The sequence below is a fragment of the Alnus glutinosa genome, chromosome 12 (assembly GCF_958979055.1).
Source record: "Alnus glutinosa chromosome 12, dhAlnGlut1.1, whole genome shotgun sequence".
In the NCBI taxonomy this organism is placed as follows: domain Eukaryota; kingdom Viridiplantae; phylum Streptophyta; class Magnoliopsida; order Fagales; family Betulaceae; genus Alnus; species Alnus glutinosa.
In genome coordinates this window covers 18,373,433-18,392,690 of record NC_084897.1, presented here as the reverse complement: position 1 = coordinate 18,392,690, position 19,258 = coordinate 18,373,433, and the positions used below count along the sequence as shown (strand labels likewise).

General features: G+C 34.9%; 1 protein-coding gene across 2 annotated transcripts; it reads right to left on the bottom strand.

Annotated features, from left to right (window-relative positions):
* Positions 1 to 3,307: 3,307 nt before the first annotated feature.
* LOC133852148 (probable aldo-keto reductase 1) lies at positions 3,308 to 9,101 on the bottom strand. 2 transcript variants are annotated; one of them, XM_062288830.1, is made up of 8 exons: positions 8,982 to 9,101; positions 8,599 to 8,715; positions 7,534 to 7,701; positions 6,460 to 6,663; positions 6,127 to 6,299; positions 5,537 to 5,633; positions 5,241 to 5,394; positions 3,308 to 3,696 (listed from the first exon to the last, which is right to left on the bottom strand). In XM_062288830.1, the coding sequence occupies exons 2-8, from the start codon at positions 8,656 to 8,658 to the stop codon at positions 3,506 to 3,508; spliced, it is 1,047 nt and encodes a 348-aa protein (XP_062144814.1). In that variant the 5' UTR covers positions 8,659 to 8,715; positions 8,982 to 9,101; the 3' UTR covers positions 3,308 to 3,505. The 2 variants fall into 2 exon arrangements, with proteins under 2 accessions (XP_062144814.1, XP_062144813.1); XM_062288829.1 differs by lacking the exon at positions 8,982 to 9,101 and having other exon boundaries at positions 8,599 to 8,827.
* Between the last annotated feature and the right edge of the window lie 10,157 nt (positions 9,102 to 19,258).

Below are 19,258 nucleotides of genomic sequence, written 5' to 3'. Positions count from 1 at the left end.
CTTATCCGTCAAATTAAAGCATATGCTTATATTTGAAGCCTATGCTTCTTTCATTCAGAGCCTATGCTCAAAGCTTATTGTTTTAATACTGGTAGCTTTTGCTTCCTAGTGTTGTTATTTATTAGATCTTTCACAGGGAGGGCCTATGCTCCTATTGATGGCCTTTGCATACCAACTTTGTTATTAACCAGTTTAGTTTAGATATAAAATATGTAAAATCACACGCACAAACAAATAAATAAACAAGTTTTCATAATATTAAGGAAAAGTCCACCAGCATCACCCTCAGAAAGTATAAAGATACTTACCGTCTTTTGCTTCCAAAAGAATTTCCACACAATTGTTGACAAAGGCTTCTAAAAAAGGTTAAAACTGCACCCTTGCTGTAGCCTGTAGCACACAAAATAGAAAATTTTTCTGTTTTCCTTTTAAAAAAGATGCAACTCGTGAGAGCAACAAAGTGTTTCTTCTCTTTGTTTTCTTCATTCTTTTCCCTTTCATTAACATCATAAACCGAACACACAAGAATACATTGCAATATAATTCAATGCACACAATAGTGAATTAATATATAATTTATTAATAATACGTTTTAATCATATTCTCATTTCTGATTTCTTAATCCTATTATTATTCTCACATAGTAACGACATATAAAATTAGTCCAATTATATTTTACTACTAATCTTTTTATGCGGACTTTATTACAGCATTTATCGAGGCCTTTAAATATTTATTTATCAAAACAGATCTCATAATAGCATAATATTCTTTTTATCAAAATAAATATAACAGTTTAAACTCACTGATTTTACAACAGAGTTTTGCAACCTAAAATAACTTGAATTTTTAATTAAATAATATCAAAGCAGGTACTGTTTCAATTATTTTAACTGAAACAGTGAAATACCAAAATAGATTTTGGTCAACATATAGCTTATTTTACATCAAATAAACTTAATAACTTCGTTAATATAATTAACAAGTTTTATACTTTAAAAACAAGTAGATTTAGAATAACTACATAATTAATTCTTTTATGAAATTTGGCAGAATAACAACATTAGTATTAATAATGCCTAAAAATACTTTAAATATTTAGGAAGCGTAACGACGTTTTATAAAATATTTACTTTTTACTCGAGCATCACAACGGTGTGATTTATTAATTAACTACTCATTGTTTTAAAACAAAATAAAACACATTAAAAGATTAGAATACTAATAACTTACAAAATAATACAATAGCTTTAAAAATCATAAAAGAATAAACTAAAATTTACCAAAAGTTAAGAAAATGGTGCACCACCGTCCAAGTGACAAAAAAGAAAGTTTCTTTCTTTTATTTATTATTATTATTATTATTATTTGTCCTTATATTTTGTTTTGTCCTTTCTAGGCTTTCTTTTCTATTCTTATCTTTTCTTTCTTTCTTTTAGGTTCTCTCTTTTGTCTTTTCTTTTTTGTTCTTTTTGTTTCCTTTTTTATTTCTTCTCTTCTCTTGTTTTGGTCTTGTTGGCCGACACCCACACCCACACCCACACCCACACAGGGAGAAAACAGAGAACTTGAGAGAAGAAGAGAGGCTTACCTTCTTTTTCTTTCCTGCTGGCCGAATGAAAAGAGACGGTGAGAGTTTTTCTTTTGGAGAATTGGGTTTCCGGTTTTCTGCTATAAAAACGAGACACACAGAGGGAAGAAGAGAGGGTGATTTTGCTGCTGCTCTGTTTTGTTTCAAGAGGAAGAAATGGTTTTGGGTTCTGTACCGAATAAGGGAGACGAATTGCAGAGAGTTTCTGCATGGGTGAGTTCCGGTTTTTTCTGCACTGAGAAGTGATCGTTGCGTGGGCTTTCATGATCTACGGCTGGGCATTTAGCAAACTTGGAGGGCTGGATCTGCAACGGGTGTAACTGATCAAAGGTGGAGATGAATGTACAAGCGGCGGCAGCGGTCCTTTGTTAATAGAAATCTTTTATCTATAACTAATCAGCCATTGGTTCTCAACTTAGCACTAAGTCTATCCCTAACTAAATTTCCTTTCGTTGGTTTCTCTGTTGATTGAACGGTTGAACTGGGTTGGGCTTATGCACATGCTGGAAACCGTGGACTGGGCTGAGCACAATAATATGTAATAATGCAAGCTAAAAAGGAATGCTGGACTCGTGAAAATAAATGGAAATAAATAAAAATTAGTCCCTTTTTAAAACATGTGGGCTGGGCTTTCACGTGAGAGCTGGGCTGGTTCTACTTGGATTGGGCTGCCATATGAGCTGGGCCGAGTTCAATTAATGCTAATTTTCGTCTTAATTAAGGGTACTATTTTTTGTGGGTGTTTTCATATCCTAAACGGAGTCAAAAAATTATGAAATTCGGAGATTAGTTAGAGGACTTCAAATAGAGTTTCCTAGTTTTTGAATCAACTAAAATGGAGTTCATTTGACCCTGTTTTTGTCATTCCAAAGTTTAAGGTTCGTTTGAACTTTTATTAAATGAAACTATAAACATTTCTTAATTAATGAATATTTATGAAAATAAATATTCATAATTATTCTTTTGCCTTATTATTAGGTCTTAAATCATATTTTAAAATATTAAAATCAATATCTTAAAATATGGGGTATTACAGTGAATCTAAGTTTTTAGTCCAAAACTCTATAAATATCCTTTTTTTAATAATAAAAAAAAAAAAAAACAAAGAGAGGAATTTCATTTTATTTTTTTCACTTTCAGGAGGCCATTACACCTTGAATTTAGCCGATTCTAATTATTTCTTTTCTTTATCATTCTCTTAAAACAAACTCATCCTTGATCTACACGTTAATTCATTACAAAAGATCACAATCCACCCTTTCCAAAACTCAATTACAAGCCCATCACAAAGCTCATTCACTGAAAGAATTTCCATTTTAGAAAACGAAAAAGGATTTCAGGCCACAAGATTGGTCCTCCAACCTTTCTGTCATTATGCATTATTTGTAATTTTCTTTTCTCCTTTCGTCAATAAATATGTCAATATGCATTGTGTTCTCTGAATTACATTTTGTGCATATAATTTCAGCATGTCCCCACTTATGGGCATTATATAATGTTTCTCAGCAGATTGGCAGCTCGAATGGAGAGCCACTATAGGCCAAAAAACCAGGCTAAGGAGAAAAAAGATTTGGTTTTGCCATCACTGAATTATTTAATTAATAACCTAACACTCTTGTTTATTGTGATCTAGGCTCTTCTTCAATGGAATGAGATTTAACTTTAAATAAGATTATAAGAGATAGAAGGGAGTAGAGAGGTTACAGATACGTAATATGTTTCTAAGAAAATGGCCCTCACCATATTCATTATTCTCTAAAATGTAGGAAAATACTTGGACAACATCCTACAAGATCAACATTCTGCAAATTCAATCTTGAGCATTGGACTGTACTTTATTTAGTAGCTGATCAGCATAATCTTTCACCATAACTTTTACAATAATCACAAACCTCATACCACATAAATGGATCTTTAAGCTACATTGCTGTCTTTTGCTGGTGTGTTTGCAAATTTCCATGAGCAGCGAATAAAATTGTCAGTTATTCTTTCCCCTGCAACCTCGTTGATGGGTACCACATCCGACATCTCCTTCAGATCTTCTCTCGTGAGCTTAACGCTCAAGGAACCAATATTATCATCAAGATTTTTAATCTTAGTTGTCCCTGAGAGGTTAGAAAAGTATTTCAGCTGTACTTTATTCATCCTAGTTGAAGATCCTATCAAATAAGTTAGTGCGAGGTATAATACACAGTATTTACTTAAGGGTAACTGTTGTTAATTAAAAGTAAACTTTCTAGACAGGAACACATACAAAAGTTAAAAATTGTAAAATTAAGAAGAAAGGAAGTTGTCAACAATCATAAAATTCAACAACTTGTGAATAATATGAGAACCATGAATAAACTTGGGTGATACCTTTAGTCTGTTTTTAAAACCCCAGATAATAGCCTCTAACAAGATTAATTCAACTCCATTCAATTTAAGACTTACTGCCTTAAATTATATCCATAGAAACCACTTACTGCCTCCCCAATTTGTTGGAAAACAAATTTGAAAAAGTCTACCCATAGAAACCACTCAAGTGATTTGTACATAAGGACAGAGAGTTTAGGATTGTCAAGCTTGAATACTTTAATGGAAATGCAAAAAAGAGAAACAGATGACACAAGTATTCCTTTTGTAATGTGAAAAAAAAAAAAAAAAAAAAAAAAAAATCCAAAATGATATAGGAAAGGATGGAGCTTAGGCATTGTGACTTTGTGAGTTTTCCTATTTCAACCATCCTCAAAGTGTTCTTTACCTCAACCATCTTAATTCTCCCAAATTCTCTGCATGACTTCCATTAAAAAGTTGTTCAGAATAGCTCCTCCTTTTATCTTTAATTTCTTCCTCCTTTACATGAACTCTTTAAGTCTCTCGTTTTCCTCTCTTGACTCAGCAAGTTTATAAATATCCTTCTCTCCAACCTTCATCCCCAACTTCCAATGTATTCTTGTCATAAGCCTCAAATCTAACCTCTCAAACCACCTTTTACACAGGGTTAAATGGAAAAGAAAATGTTCATATCGCTGCCTCATTTAGTTGGATTGGGGCCTAGCTAGTTGAGTTCTGTTTTTCTTTCCCTTTTTTTCTTGTTTTAGTTGAGTTGTATTATAAATACTTTGAGGTTTTATCACCAGACAATTTTGAGGTACAGAAAAAAGAGGGATAACTACTACATAATTTGATTATACTGTACAACGCGAGCACATAACTTTGAACTGCGGGTAGAGCTGCTGATGAGATGGAATGAAGTTCTTGAAATTTGAAACTGCCCTTCCCATTTCAAGAAGTTGTATGGCTGAAAATTATCTAATTTGAATTTTAATTTATATGGCAACCAGAGCATCAATAGAAATTCGTCAACATGTCATGTCATACCGGTTTTGAATGGTGATACAGACAAAGGCAAGTCGCACTGCTACCACTAAACATAATAAGTGGGTAGAATACTTTTTGTTTTCCTGGATGGCAAGGAAGAAGGTAGAATGGTTGCAGATAAAGCATTACTGATGGTGGTTTCTCAATAGCATCACCAATAAGTGGAGAAATCATACAATGTTTTATTTTTCTCAATTCTCCCCACGAAATTCAAAGGATGCTACTAACAAATATGAGCAATACACATAAAATTGAAGGTGAATGAGGTTGGAAAAGAGTCACTCACCAGGGATAGGAACCACATCATCTCCTTGATGAAGAATCCATGAAAGTGCAAGTTGTGCGGGGGTGCATCTATGCTTTTCAGCCAACTTTCCTATCCGAAAATAAAAGGTCTTGTTCTGGTCAAAATTCTTTCCTTGAAATCTAGGATTTGAGTTCTGACAAAGGAACAGTTAGCCATCAGTCCAAGCTCAATCTCATAAGCAACAAGAGAAAAATAATGATTTGCAACAAGCCCAATAAAATGTGCTTATGTATCATATATGCAAAGATAAGGCAAGACGAAGATCAGCTACATACAAGAAAACTATTTGAAGGTACACTTTCTATAACTGCTTTGCCACCAAAAAATCCACGACCGAGAGGGCTGTATGGTACTATCCCAATTCCAAGATCCCTGTACATTTCAGAATGGACACTTTTTACTCCATAATGAGGAGTTCAATCAAATTGAAACAGTTTATAGTAAAAGACAAATGCAAATAGCAAGGCAAGGGAAATATAACATTTCACCCTAGGAAATAACAGTACTGGCAAAGGAAGTATAAATTTCAGATAGTCATCACTTCAGAATGATCTGTCGTTTTGTTTTTGTTTTTTCTTTTCTTTTTCTTCTGAGGTGTGGGTGGGTGGGGGGCAGGGCCAAAAGGTCAAACTTTCTATTGAGATAATCTAGCATGCATCTGTGTACATTTATCTGATGCAGGAAATATGTTACAGCATTGCATTTTCTCATAATATTTTACAAGATCACTGTTTTAAGTCTCAAGTAGTTGAAAAGTTGACTGCTATATCGTAAGGAAATCAGGTAAACTGAATAATTTTGTGGAAGGCATGGATGCATTGCAAACAGAGGTTTCCCAAAAATTCTGAATAGAATGTGGAGTTACCTGCAAAGGGGGATTATATCTTCCTCAATTTCACGAGTCCAGAGGGACCACTCCATTTGTAGAGCAGTGATAGGATGAACTTTATGTGCTCTCTTTATTGTGTCTGAGCTAGCTTCAGAGAGTCCTATATACTTTATCTTTCCCTCTTCCACCAACTTTTTAAGTTCCCCCATCTAACCATCCAAAAAATTGTGCATGACTTACAAGTTTAGAACTTTAAGTAGAGAATCTAACAGCACTGCCATGTATAAGATTTGAGGCTTGACCACAAATAGATGGCACAACGAGAATGTATATTAAGAAAGGGGAAGAAGGATGTTTTCCAACACTTACAGTCTCCTCTATAGGTACTGATGTGTCAATCCGGTGCTGATAGTAGAGATCAATGTATTCAACACCAAGGCGCTTCAGACTACTCTCACAACAGGAGCGGACATATTCCGGGGTACCCTTTACTATAACATTACCAGATTCCATTTTGAAGATGCCAAATTTTGTGGCCAACTGAATCTTCTCTCGAGGCAACTGCTTCAATGCCTGAAACAATGTAAATTATATGAAAATCTCTACTCTTAAGCCAAATACAAAAGTCACCAGCAATTATGCATACCATGTTATGGTAAAGCATCTACTCATATAGTATCTGGTTCCATTAAAGAAGAGAGAAATAGGAACCTTTAAGTGATAATAAAAGTCGAATTAATTGTTCTAAACACTAAAATTTTGTTTCCCAGTTTCACAAACAAAAGTTTAGCTTTCTTTTGTTCTGTTACACTAACAGCGTATGATTAAAACCGCAGATGCTAGAACCAGTGGCAGGGCAGGAACTGCAATAATTCTCAGTGTTTGCTGTCACCATCTTGGTTGTTATTTTTATTTCCAAGCAGAAGATATTCAGATAAGCTTGATCTTAGCCTAAATGGATAGATCTCAATCTATACTTCTTGGGTTTTATAGCTATATGAAACCTAGTATAATGACAAATGTTTGTGGCAAAAGCTTTAAAAGAAAGAGATGATTTTCTAAATTTACAGAAGAAATACTTAAGGCTCGTCAATTATATATGGAAAATGGTTCTTCAGAAGTCCATCTCCATTGTTTCAGATTTTTGTTGCACAGGAGATTGATCTATTTGGTTAACAAGTTATAGATTATTCCAAAGGGTAAGCAAGTGGATTCCTTCTTTCAGGTTGGGATACAGCTCTCCCAGAAATGAGCAGTGTTTAATTTCTTGATGCTAGAGAAATAATACAATATTGCATCAAATTATAAGACATTTCGTACTCATTCCCTTCTTTTCCAAGGTTCTTTCAAGCATAATCAAAACGTTTAAGATATTATCCTTTCTCAATCAGAGTATCCTTGTCTACAAAGAGCTGTGTGTAAATTATTTCCAGGTGCATATACCTTTCCAACCAAAACTTCGTTCGCATTTGCTCCATAAACATCGGCCGTATCAAAGAATGTGATCCCTTTACTGAATGCGTGCTTTATAATTGTTATGCCAACCTCTTCAGGGACGGGATCATTGTAGATTCCTGAAAGCCCCATACAGCCAAACCCCAGCTTCGAAACCTGGAAGACAAATTATATTGCAACTTAAAGAGGATATAACAGACAAAAACATCCGTTGTTTTGGGAAGGGGCATTCAAACAAGCGTTTCTAAACTCTTTCTGCACAACCTAAAGGGGAAAATAGGAAAAGAAAAAAAAGATCTAGAACTATGGACTCTGATCAATTTTTCAAGAGTCCAACTGAAATTAACACCATTTCTATATGAAGTAAGAACATGTAATCAAAGTTCAGAGATGAATCAGTTAACACTATCACACAACTTGAATAGAAGAAAAGTTTATCAACCAATCATCTCACAAATATATATATGTTTGTTTCTTCCAGCTCATAGAGAAAAGAGAAGAAAATAAAATGAGCGACGCAATGGTTTAATTGTTTTAATTAATTCTTTATCACTTCGATTGGTTTTTCAGTTAAAACACTTCTGAATCACTTCACGCCGAAAAAAATTGAAATTTTTGAGCTATCAGTACAACTGATATAATCCATTTGCATATCTCATAGATATCCATAAAAAGGAGAAATTCACTCATCTCATTTTGCCTTTCAAGCACTTGATAAGAAAAATAGGCAGACACGTTAGGTCCCCCCACTTGAACAACATATAAACTATATGCGAGAGAACATGAAGGAAATCTATATGATCTGCAAGACTTAGTTTTTCTTGATGCCATTGCTGGGAGAAGTCAAGCATTGAACTGGGTTTTACCTCAAATTCATATTTTATCAGTCATACGACATGAATTTGGACAAGTGGCACTTCCTTGAGCAATTTTTATTTTTCATAAATGATCATAACGAAAAAAATATATAAGAGAATCAAATTAAAAAACAGAGTATCCGCCTTCTAATTATTAGCATTGAAGAGTGAAACAAGAAATTGAAAGGAGTTTTACCTCAAGTCCCTGACTTCCAAGCTTTACTCTTGGAATTTGAACACTCTGCTCCTCAGCCATTCTCTTTTGATCTGTTTTCCCCTTTTTCCCTCAATTGGGTATTGGGGCGAGACCTCTCTGTGTAGAAAGAATGCAGCAGTCTTCCTCAGAACTCACAGATTAAAGGGGTGTGTCCGGTTCAGGTTTTATAAACAGCCAAAACAGTTTACCGTTTCCAAAAATACAGTTAAGTGAAAAATGGTATAAACATCCATTCTCTAATGACATTTATCACTTTGTTTTTTTTTTTTTTTTTTTTTTTTTTTTGTGTATTTGGGTGGCATGCTTAATGTAAAAAATGTATCTATACATTTCTTGTAAAACAAAAGGGTGCTCATTTTTACCTTTGAAAAATAGGGTGGTGGCACCGCTGGTGAAAATTTCCCTTCAAAGGGGTTGGCTCATGAATGACTTTCACCAAACAAGTCCGCCTTTTTTCACCAAACAAGTCGCTTGGTTCATGAACGACTTCACCAAACACGTGACTCTACTTCAAATCCCACCTACCACCATATGTGAAAATATTCCATCCATCGTACTCCTACTCTCAGACGGCTATTCCCTAGTGACTGGGAAACGGATCCTCTCCCTTTCGGTTGAAACGGAGAGGAGTTCGTCCCTTATAAAATAATAAGTAAAATTATTATTTTAATTTTTTGAACAATTTTGTCCATTGTTTTACAAGGAATCGGCTCCTCTCCATTTCAGTTGCTCCTCTCCAATTGAAACTGAAATGGAGAGGATCCGTTTGCTATTGACCGACTCTTGTATAAGCGGAACCGGAATGCATATTAATCATTAATAATAGTTAACAACCACTATCTCATTGTTGATCCGACAATGGTTGACATATTTCTAGAAGGAGATGCTTTGCAAATTGTTAAGAAAAGCAATACGGATATGCAAAATACAAGCATTATGGACATTTTGTGGAGGGTATAAGCTAGAGCAGGAATGAGCTCCTTCCGGCCACCTGATATTGTCCATGTAAACCGGGAAACTAATTCGGCTGCTCACTATTTAGCACAAGAGGCAGTCACTCATATCGTAAATTCAGTTTGAATGGAAGAAATTCTACACAAAATTTAAGATATTGTAATTAGAGAACTCGTTGTCCCTATGATTTGATCCCAGTTTTTTATGTGGTTTGAGCAAAATTGGAATTTGTTAAAAAAAAAAAAAAAAAAAAAAAAAAAAACGTACTTATAGGCCAATTACAGTTAGCAATTTTAAGGATGGAGAAAAATAATTAATAACCGGATAATCAATAATCGAAAACCGATTTTATAATAATAATAATAATAATTTATTATTATTATTATTATATTTTACAAGAAACACAAATCTAATATCACGTAAATAGATCTTTAAGCTCCATTACTAGCTTTGTTTTGGTGGTGTGTGTTTTGGTGGTGTGTTTGCAAATATCACGTACATCCGACGTCTCCTTCAGATCTTCTCTCTTTAGCTTCACGCTCAAGGAACCAATATTATCATCAAGATTTTTAATCTTAATTAGTTGTCCCTGAGAGGTCAGAAAAGTATTTAAGATCCTATCAAATAAGTTAGTTAGTGCGAGGGGAAGTACTGTTGTTATCTTTAGACCCAAAAAAAAAAAAAAAAAAAAAAAAAAAAAAAAAAAAAAAAAAAAAAAAGGCAAAAGTAAACTTTCTAGACAGTTAAAGAAAGTTCTCCGAGCATCAAACTCCAACTCTAACTCATCCACATCAAAAGCCACTTTTGATATAATGATGTGCACCCAACAGACATGCATTACTAAACCACAAGTCCAAAAGCCATTTGATACTCATTCAACAGCAACTTCAATGTCAAGAGATAAATGACGTGAGTTACAAAAACCAAAAGTCAAGAGTTAATGTTATGCGTTTCAGATCTGTTGTACAAATAATGCCATGCGTTTATGTCATGCGTTACAAAGTCCAAAAGTCTAATTTCATGCAGTTGTAAACAAACTCTCCAATATATATGGACAGCCTATAATCGATTGAGATAAGGTAACACAAATCAAATCATTTCAAATATCTTAATTTGGTATCAGAGCCTTTGGCGACTAACGTTAATTTTTTTTCCAATGGATTCTTCTTCAACTACTACCAACACCAATTCTAGTTCTTTCTCTCCTAACCAAAGCTCCACTGCTTCATTGATCAATCCTTTTACTCAACCATGCATTTCCTCACAAGCTCACTAGAGATAATTATCTCTCGTGGAAAACAGCCATTCTCCCCCCTCTTAAAGGGTCTGACCTATATGGTTATGTTGATGGGTCAATTGCCTGTCCTCCACAGACTATCACTACCTAGACTGACTCCACTGCCACTGTTTCTTAAAATCCTACATGGTTGCATTGGCACTTTCAGGATCAGCTGATTCTTAGCGCCTTAATCAATTCTTTCACGAAGAATATTCTTGCACATGTTGTCAAGTGTGTTACATCCGGGGATGTTTGGGTTACTCTTGAATGAATGTTCACATCCCAATCTCGTGTCCGGACCATGCAAATTCACTTCCAATTACTCACCACATTGAAGAAAGGGAATTTGTCTATCGTGGATTACTTCCACAAATTCACCAATCTTGTTGACACCCTTGCAGCAGTTGATCAACCTTTAAATGATTTTGAGTTAACATCTTTTTTGTTGGCGGGTCTTGGGTCTGAATGCGACTCTTTGGTGAAGTCAATTACCACTTGAGTTGATCCTCTCACCATTGACGATTTATATATATGGGCATCTCCTGGCTCATGAAATTTGCCTTGAACAGAATCAACCTTACATTGATCTCTGTACAACTGGTGCAAATTTTACTTCTTGGAATTCTGCCCAACGAGGCGGATGTGTTGGTTGCTCTTCCTTCAATCAGTCTGGCATAGGCAATTTTTCAAACAATAGTGGTTTCAAAAATTATAGAGGTAGGGGGCGCGCGTGGCCGAAATTTGCCCTCATCTTCCAACTCTTCTCGCCCGGTGTGCCAAGTTTGCACCAAACCGGGTCATGTAACTCTCACTTGCTACCACCGCTTTGACAATTCCTACCAGCTAGCAAATTCCACCACCATGCAAGACTATTTTGCTTCTCCTTACGCTCAGTCTGATCACACATGGTACCCACACTCTAGTGCTACTCATCATCTCATATCAGAACTGGCTGGCTAATTTGAACATCAAGGCTGAAGACTACAATGGCTTGGATCATATCTGTCTGGGTAATGGTACTGGATTGCCCATTAAACACATTGGCATCTCCAATTTATCTACCCCTTCACATTCTTTTACTTTGCACAATGTTCTTCATGTTCCCTTCATTAAAAAAAAAAAAAAAAATAGTCTTCGTTCATCGGTTTACTCGACACTAACACGTTTGTTGAATTTCATCCTTGGTTTTTTCTTGTAAAGGACCAAGCAACGAGGAAAATTCTTTTTCGCGGCCGGAATGATAATGGGCTCTATCATTTTCCAGCTGTTCCTTCTTCTCGTCCAACAGTGTGTTTGTCTTTTGTCTCATCTCGTCCAATTGTCTCCTCTTCACGTGGTCGAGTTCTTGGTGCTGCTCATGTCCTTATCAGTGAAAGAACTTCTTTTGCTCATTGGCATTCACGCCTTGGTCACCCTGCGATGAAAGTGAGTGCTCATGTTGTGTCTAAATTTGGTTTACCAGTCTTCAACAATAAAAGTCTTACCTCCTGCAATACTTATCTTAGTTCTAAGAGTAAACAATTGTCTTTTTCTTTATCTTCTACTAGTGTTAATTCTCCTTTGGAGTTAATTTACATCTATGTTTGGGGTCCTTCTCCCATATCTTCTTCTTCATGAAATAAATATTATGTATCTTTTTTGGATGTTTATAGTGGCTATACATGGCTTTTTCCCATTGCTCTCAAAAGTGATGTATGTGCCATTTTTCTTTCTTTTCAAAAAAAATGTTAAAGGATATTTTAATTGTAAAATTAAACTCGTTCAATCCAATTGGGGTGGAGAATATTGCTCTCTTAGCAAACTTCTTCAAAATATGGCTATCACACATCGTCTCTCATGTCCTCATACGCACCAACAAAATGGTACCGTTGAACGAAAACACCGTCACATAGTTGAGACGGGCTTAGCCTTAATGTCTCATACTCATGTTTCTTTGCACTTTTGGGATGATGCTTTTCAAACGGCATGTTATCTCATTAATTGTTTACCTACTCCCATTCTAAAAAATGCATCTCCTATTGAGACTCTTTTTTGTACTTCTGAACTATTCTGTCTTACATATTTTTGGTTGTACATATTGGCCAAATTTACGTTTACATGTCTCTCATAAACTTCAACTTCGATCCACTCAATGTGTCTTTATGGAATATAGCCTTTGACACAAGGGATACAAATGTACGTCTTCATCTTTCTTCTTGCCAAACATACATTTCACGTGATGTTGTCTTTGATGAAAACTTTTTTCCTTTTAATTCTTCCATTTTGTCTCCCATAAGCACTTCTCCACAGTTTGACTCACCTATTTTCCTTTAGCCCATTATCAATCCTACTATCTCTCACACACTCCCAACCCATGTTGAGCCTCTTTCACCCCTTTCACATGATCTTTTATCTTCCTCCTTACCACATTCTTCTTCTTCCTCATCTCCTATGTTCAACCCATCTGATCAAATAGTTACTTCTTCTGCCATCCTACCTTTAAATACCCACCCCATGCTTACCCGCTCAAAAAATCAGATTTTCAAACCCAAAGTGATTAATGATGGCACAATACGCTACCCAATTTCTCATGTTTTGATTGCCGGGACTAATTATTTTACAGAACCGACTTGCTACACACAGGCGATCAAGGATCCCAACTGGCGTCAAGCTATGAATTTAGAGTTTGATGCACTCTTAAAAAACAAAACTTGGAAACTTGTTCCATCCATAGAGGCAGAAAATATAGTGGGCTGCAAATGGGTGTTTCGACTCAAACGGAAGGCAGACGATTCTATTGATCGATATAAGGCACGTCTAATGGTCAAGGGGTTTCATCAACAGCCTGGTGTGGACTTCTTTGGGACATATAGCCTAGTTGTGAAACCAACCAAGATAAAACTTGTTCTATCTATTGATATCTCCTGTGGTTGGCTGATTAGGCAAATTGACATTGAAGTGTTCTATCTAAGCCCTCTGTTGTTGATGAATTCTTACTTTTCTACACTTTGAGTTTGCGGTAAAGGATTTGGGTAAGTTGAACTTTTTCCTTGGCATTAAAGTTTCTCTCACTGCTGTGTGTTATTCTCTCTCAACAAAGATATATTTTGGATATCCTACACCGAACAAAAATGACTGAAGCAAAACCAGTGGCCACTCCAATGGCAGCTTCTGCTTCTCTTTCTGCATTTGACGAAGAACTTTTCACTTACCTTACACTCTTCAGAAGTACAGTTGGCGCACTTCAGTATTTATCCATTACAAGGCCCAACATTGCCTTCTCTGTCAACTGTTTAGCACAATTTATGCACAAATCGTTGCTATCTCACTGGCAAGCCGCTAAACGCCTCTTGCGCTATCTAAAACTAACTATATCCTTTGGCCTTCACATTACTAAGTCCAACCACTCTACTATTCAAGCTTTCTCTGATGCGGATTGAGCTGGATGTCGAGATGATTGTTGTTCCACTGGTGGCTATTGTGTTTATTTTGGTAATAATTTAATTTCCTAGAGCTGCAGAAAATAGGCCACAATTGCTAGATCAAGCACCGAGGCTGAATATAAAGCTCTTTGCCAACACTGCTGCTGAAATTTCTTGGCTTAAGTCACTGCTCTCTGAACTTGGGATCCTAATCAAACAGCCCCGATATTATGGTGTGATAACATTGGTGCCACTTACTTGTCATCCAATCCTATTTTTCAATTCATGCTTACACCAAACATGTGGAAATTGACTTCCACTTTGTCTGTAATATGGTAGCTAATAAAACATTGGATGTTCAGTTCTTTTCAAGTAAATATCAAATTGATGATATATTCACCAAGCCTCTCTCATCCTTGCAGTTTTCTATCCTTCGTGACAAGCTCAGAGTTGTTCCACATTCTCTGGGCTTGAGGGGGCGTGTTAAGAAAGTTCTCCAAGCATCAGACTCCAATTCTAACTCATCCACATCAAAGGCCACTTTTCATATAATGATGTGCATCCAACAGACATGTGTTACTAAACCACAAGTCCAAAAGCCATGTGATACTCATTCAACAGCAACTTCAATGCCAAGAAATAAATGACGTGAGTTAGAAAATCCAAAAGTCAAGAGTTAATGTCATTCGTTTCAGATCTGTTGTACAAATAATGCCATGCATTTATGTCATGCGTTACAAAGTCCAAAAATCTAATTTCAGTTGTAAACAAACTCTATCATATATATGAACAGCCTATACTCGATTGAGATAAGGCAATACAAATCAAATCATTTCAAATATCTTAATTACAGGACCCATGAATCAAATAATTAAATTCATATTTTTTTATTAGCTTAAGCATTTGAGATAAGTGGTAATTTAACATGGTATTAGAGTAGAGGCCGGTCTTGAGTTATTGTTTTTGTACGTCAGTACGTCATTCACTTCCCATTTCAATTAAATATTTCACGAGTTGAGCCTTACTAATTGACAAAAAGTTTAAGCCTACACGTGACTAGGGAGAGTGTTAGAATATAAAGTGGTGATTTAGCATTAAGAAGAAAGGAAGTTGTCAACAATCATTAAATTCAACAACACATGCAGAGAGTTTAGGATTGTTAAGCTTGAATACTTTTAATTAATGGAAATGGAAAACGGAGAAAACGATTACACTAGTCTTCCTATTGTAATGTGAAAGAATTTCCAAAACGACATATATTGTGCTAATTAACCCAATGGGCTTTATTCAAAAGTAATATTTTTATACTTCCAAAACTCCATCTATTTTTTGACACTTTCTGAACATAAATGTGATAACTGCTGTAGATAATTCTTATGCTTATAATTAATTTCCTAACTTGTGTGTCATCAGCACTACACTTTATTCCTGCATCATTTTCCTTTGATGAATAATTTTATTCCTGCATCATTAGTTTCTTTGTATTCATTTAACCTTAGAACTATGTTGAATTTTAAATTTGGTTTTAGAAATACAGGTACTCTGGCATAGGTGAGAGACTTTCAGTAATCATAGAAGCTATTCTTGGGGTGACATTGAATATTTGTTCTTTATATTTACTAAATGTAGTAATATTATTCTATTCGTTTGTTCTAGGTAAAAAAATCTTGACTGCGCCATTGCTAATCGGGGCTGGCTATATATATACATATAAATTATTCTATCTAAAAGCACACTAGCAATAATCTTGTAAACGCCACTCACAAGGCCAATAGGCCGGAAGTTTATGAGTTCAATCGCCCCAGATATCAGTCTTGATCACATCCCAATAAGATTTTTTTTATATATCCTTTTTTACTCTCTTTAGACTTTAACCATGTTGTTCTAATTAGTCTTTCTGCATGCAGCTTGCACGTCTTTTTACTCCCTTAACTTGAAAGAAATCACTTTTATAATTTGGTCAGCCATGCATTAGTTATAGTTTGTTGCACATGATCAACAATCTTTAGCAAATCTCTCTCATCCTTTTTTCAATAAGGATCCACCCTACTTTTTTTCAAGAGGCCAAAAAGAAAGGAAAAAAAATAAAAAAAATCAGGGGTTGTGCACCCCTCAAGGCTTGGGTGGTTTTTACTACTCCCATCTTGTTATAAGTTTTTTTATTTTTATTTTTAATGAAGCATATGAGACGTACGAGGCAAGTTTTAATTAGTTTGACGTGAAAATTTGTTAATTTTCTTAATGGTAGATGAACGGATGTAGTACTATTTTCTTATATACATATCCAAAAGTGAGGTATCGCCTATAATATAAAATAAAAACAAAGTGGAAAAAAAATAAAATTGTTAAAATTCAAGAAGCAAAAATATATTTAACCCTAAAAATAAATAATAAAAAAAAAAAAGAATTTGGCCCTTCCTTTATAACAAGTGTTGCATCCCCTGTGATCACATGTGTTGGGTGGATACCATTCGTTGGCTGGCCGGCCGACAAGAAACTTCAAAGGTAATTCTCTTGTTTAATTTGACTTGTTTTCAAATTGATGTTTGGGGCTTTTGCGTATGCCATCTGGTGCGAGAGAATCTCTCCTATCTTCCGTGGCAACTCTAGGGATGCTGTTCGATCATAATTCACTTCGACATGCATCCTGTTCTTGGTGAAAACTTGGATTAATTCTCTGACTGCAGTTCTGCCTTCCTGACCCAATAGATTGTTGGGAAAAAAATGCAATCGAGAGCTTTTGAATTTTAGGAAATAGTTTCAATTAAAACAAGTGAAATTAGTTTAGGAGAGTTTTTGTAAAGTACTTTCCTTTTTTTATTAAGTAGAAAATACACTTTAGCCCCGATGGCCGGAAGTTGGACCTCTTGTTTATCTTAAAAAGTGGCAATTAAGCAAGTACTCTTAAAAGTTTCAACTATTAGCAAATTTGTCTATCTATTGGTGTTTTTTGTTTTTCTTGATAGAAAATGACCCACGTGCGATGCACATGAATTTTTGGGGGATGAAGTCCTCAAAATGCTTCCAGGATATGATAAAAGTGTTAAAAAGAGAAGAAAAAAGAAAAGAAAAAAGAAAAGAAAAAAGAGAACAAGAAAAGAACTTAGAAAAAACAAAGAACAAAACCAATATATAATAATAAAAAAAAATTAGGAGTGGTTGAACCATCTCCTTCAACCTAGTGGGAGTGTTTATGGCCGTATATGGGGTGACTGAACCACTCCCCATGGCCCATAGGGAGTGGTTCGGCCACGCTGAAATTGCCAAATTAATGGGATTAGCTGAATCATACAATGGGTTTGAGGGTAATCGAGCTACTCACATTTAGCCGGCCTAGGGTGTTTTAGTCCCCTCTTATTTTTTTTATTTTTATTTTTATATTTATCTGGGAAAAAAAATGACCATCCATCAATTTTTTCTGTCTCTTTGGACGAACATCTAACCACGTACGTGCTTTTTTGCCAACTGTGGAAATTTCGGAAGGGTTGTTTGTCACTTTTTAAACGTTCAAAATAAAATTAAAAAAGGGGTACAACTTCGAGAGTAAAGTGTATTTTCACTTTTATTAATAAAGCTTATTCATTAAAAAAAGAAGAAGAACTAATACTTTACTCGATCCCGAAGTCTTTAGAGTTTAGATACTGACTATTATACCACTTCTTTTAATATTATTATTACTATTACCGCTAGTGTATTGTTGTTGTCATTGTTATATTAATTGATGGATAAGACTCTTGACCGCTTAGACTGACTATTACCTTCTATTTCGTTGAATCATTTTCACATAGAAACAAAAATTACGAGTTTGGAACTAGCAAGAGTATCCTTGAAGATATTTGAAGTGGCAGTCCTTTATAGTTTCTCACTCTATTTATATCCTCTCATCTTCTTTAACCAGGAGATCATGAAGAAGAAGAAGAAGAAAATAAAGGAGCAGAGAAAATCTATGGCTACACGCTGATGGGGTCCATAGGAGTGGTCGATCTTATCCTACGTGCACCACTAGCAGTTGAAGCTGCCAGCATGATCTGAACTTTCAACAGGACCCTATATATCCTGGAAAGAATAGATCATGCGGCAGTTTCACCTGTTGTTGGAAGCATGAAAAAACCCATAAATTTTCATCTTCTGAACAGTTTCAAGCAATTAATCCATTAGGGTTTCTTTCGGTTAGACCCAAGAGAAAGGTATATATCTGATCTTCTTCCATTTGACTTTCTCTCATCAGGGTAATATATACGATATTCCATGATTTACTCTCTCTACCATTTTACGTATTTCTTGATATTAATTATGAATTTTGTGTTAGGTTTTTGAGTGGCAGTTTTTTATAGAGTATATATATATATAATTGTGTTTGCTTAAAATTATGTTGCATATATATATAAACATTCCATATATTGTACTGATCATATGTTCTGATCCATGCATATTTATATACTTCTTTTGTCATGATTTAGGATTGAATCCTCACTCACATTATCCATGAGGAATTAAGAAATTAATAAAAAATTTGCACCTCACTTAGATCTGTTCTCTCTCTCTCTCTCTCTCTATTTTGTTATCCCTTTCATCTCTTTGCAAATAAATCAGTGTTCTCTCTCAATACCCCAATGAAGTTGTGGATCGGTTTGGAGGATAGCAGCCTTATAATTTATTGTGGCTTTCATTTCCATGACAGTTTTGGAAATCAAATCACAAGTCATCAGGTCATGCTTTCTCTAAGAAAGACCTCTATCTCCCTTTTCTTTTTTTTCTTTTTTGAGGAATATTCCCCAAGTATATGGAAAATGGAAGTTACGTCTGTTTGGATGTTGAATTTTTAAAACCAGAACTAAATTTTTATTTTGATTTGTGAATTTTGAAATTTAACTTTTAAAAAAAAGTTAGAATAAAATATAATTTATTTTTAATAAAAAGTAGAATTAGAATTGTATTCTGTCTTCAAAATTCAGTTGGAGTTAAAGAAAATTGATAGATTTGTCTTTTATGAGAATAGCATGCG

What these genes read in the sequence shown, in the direction of transcription:
- LOC133852148 (XM_062288830.1), bottom strand. Translation starts at nt 8,658, where the DNA reads ATGGCTGAGGAGCAGAGTGTTCAAATTCCAAGAGTAAAGCTTGGAAGT. An exon ending in ACGAAGTTTTGGTTGGAAAG is followed by an intron (nt 6,664 to 7,533) that starts GTATATGCACCT and finishes ACATTGTTTCAG; the next exon opens with GCATTGAAGCAGTTGCCTCG. An exon ending in TACCTTCAAATAGTTTTCTT is followed by an intron (nt 5,395 to 5,536) that starts GTATGTAGCTGA and finishes TTCCTTTGTCAG; the next exon opens with AACTCAAATCCTAGATTTCA.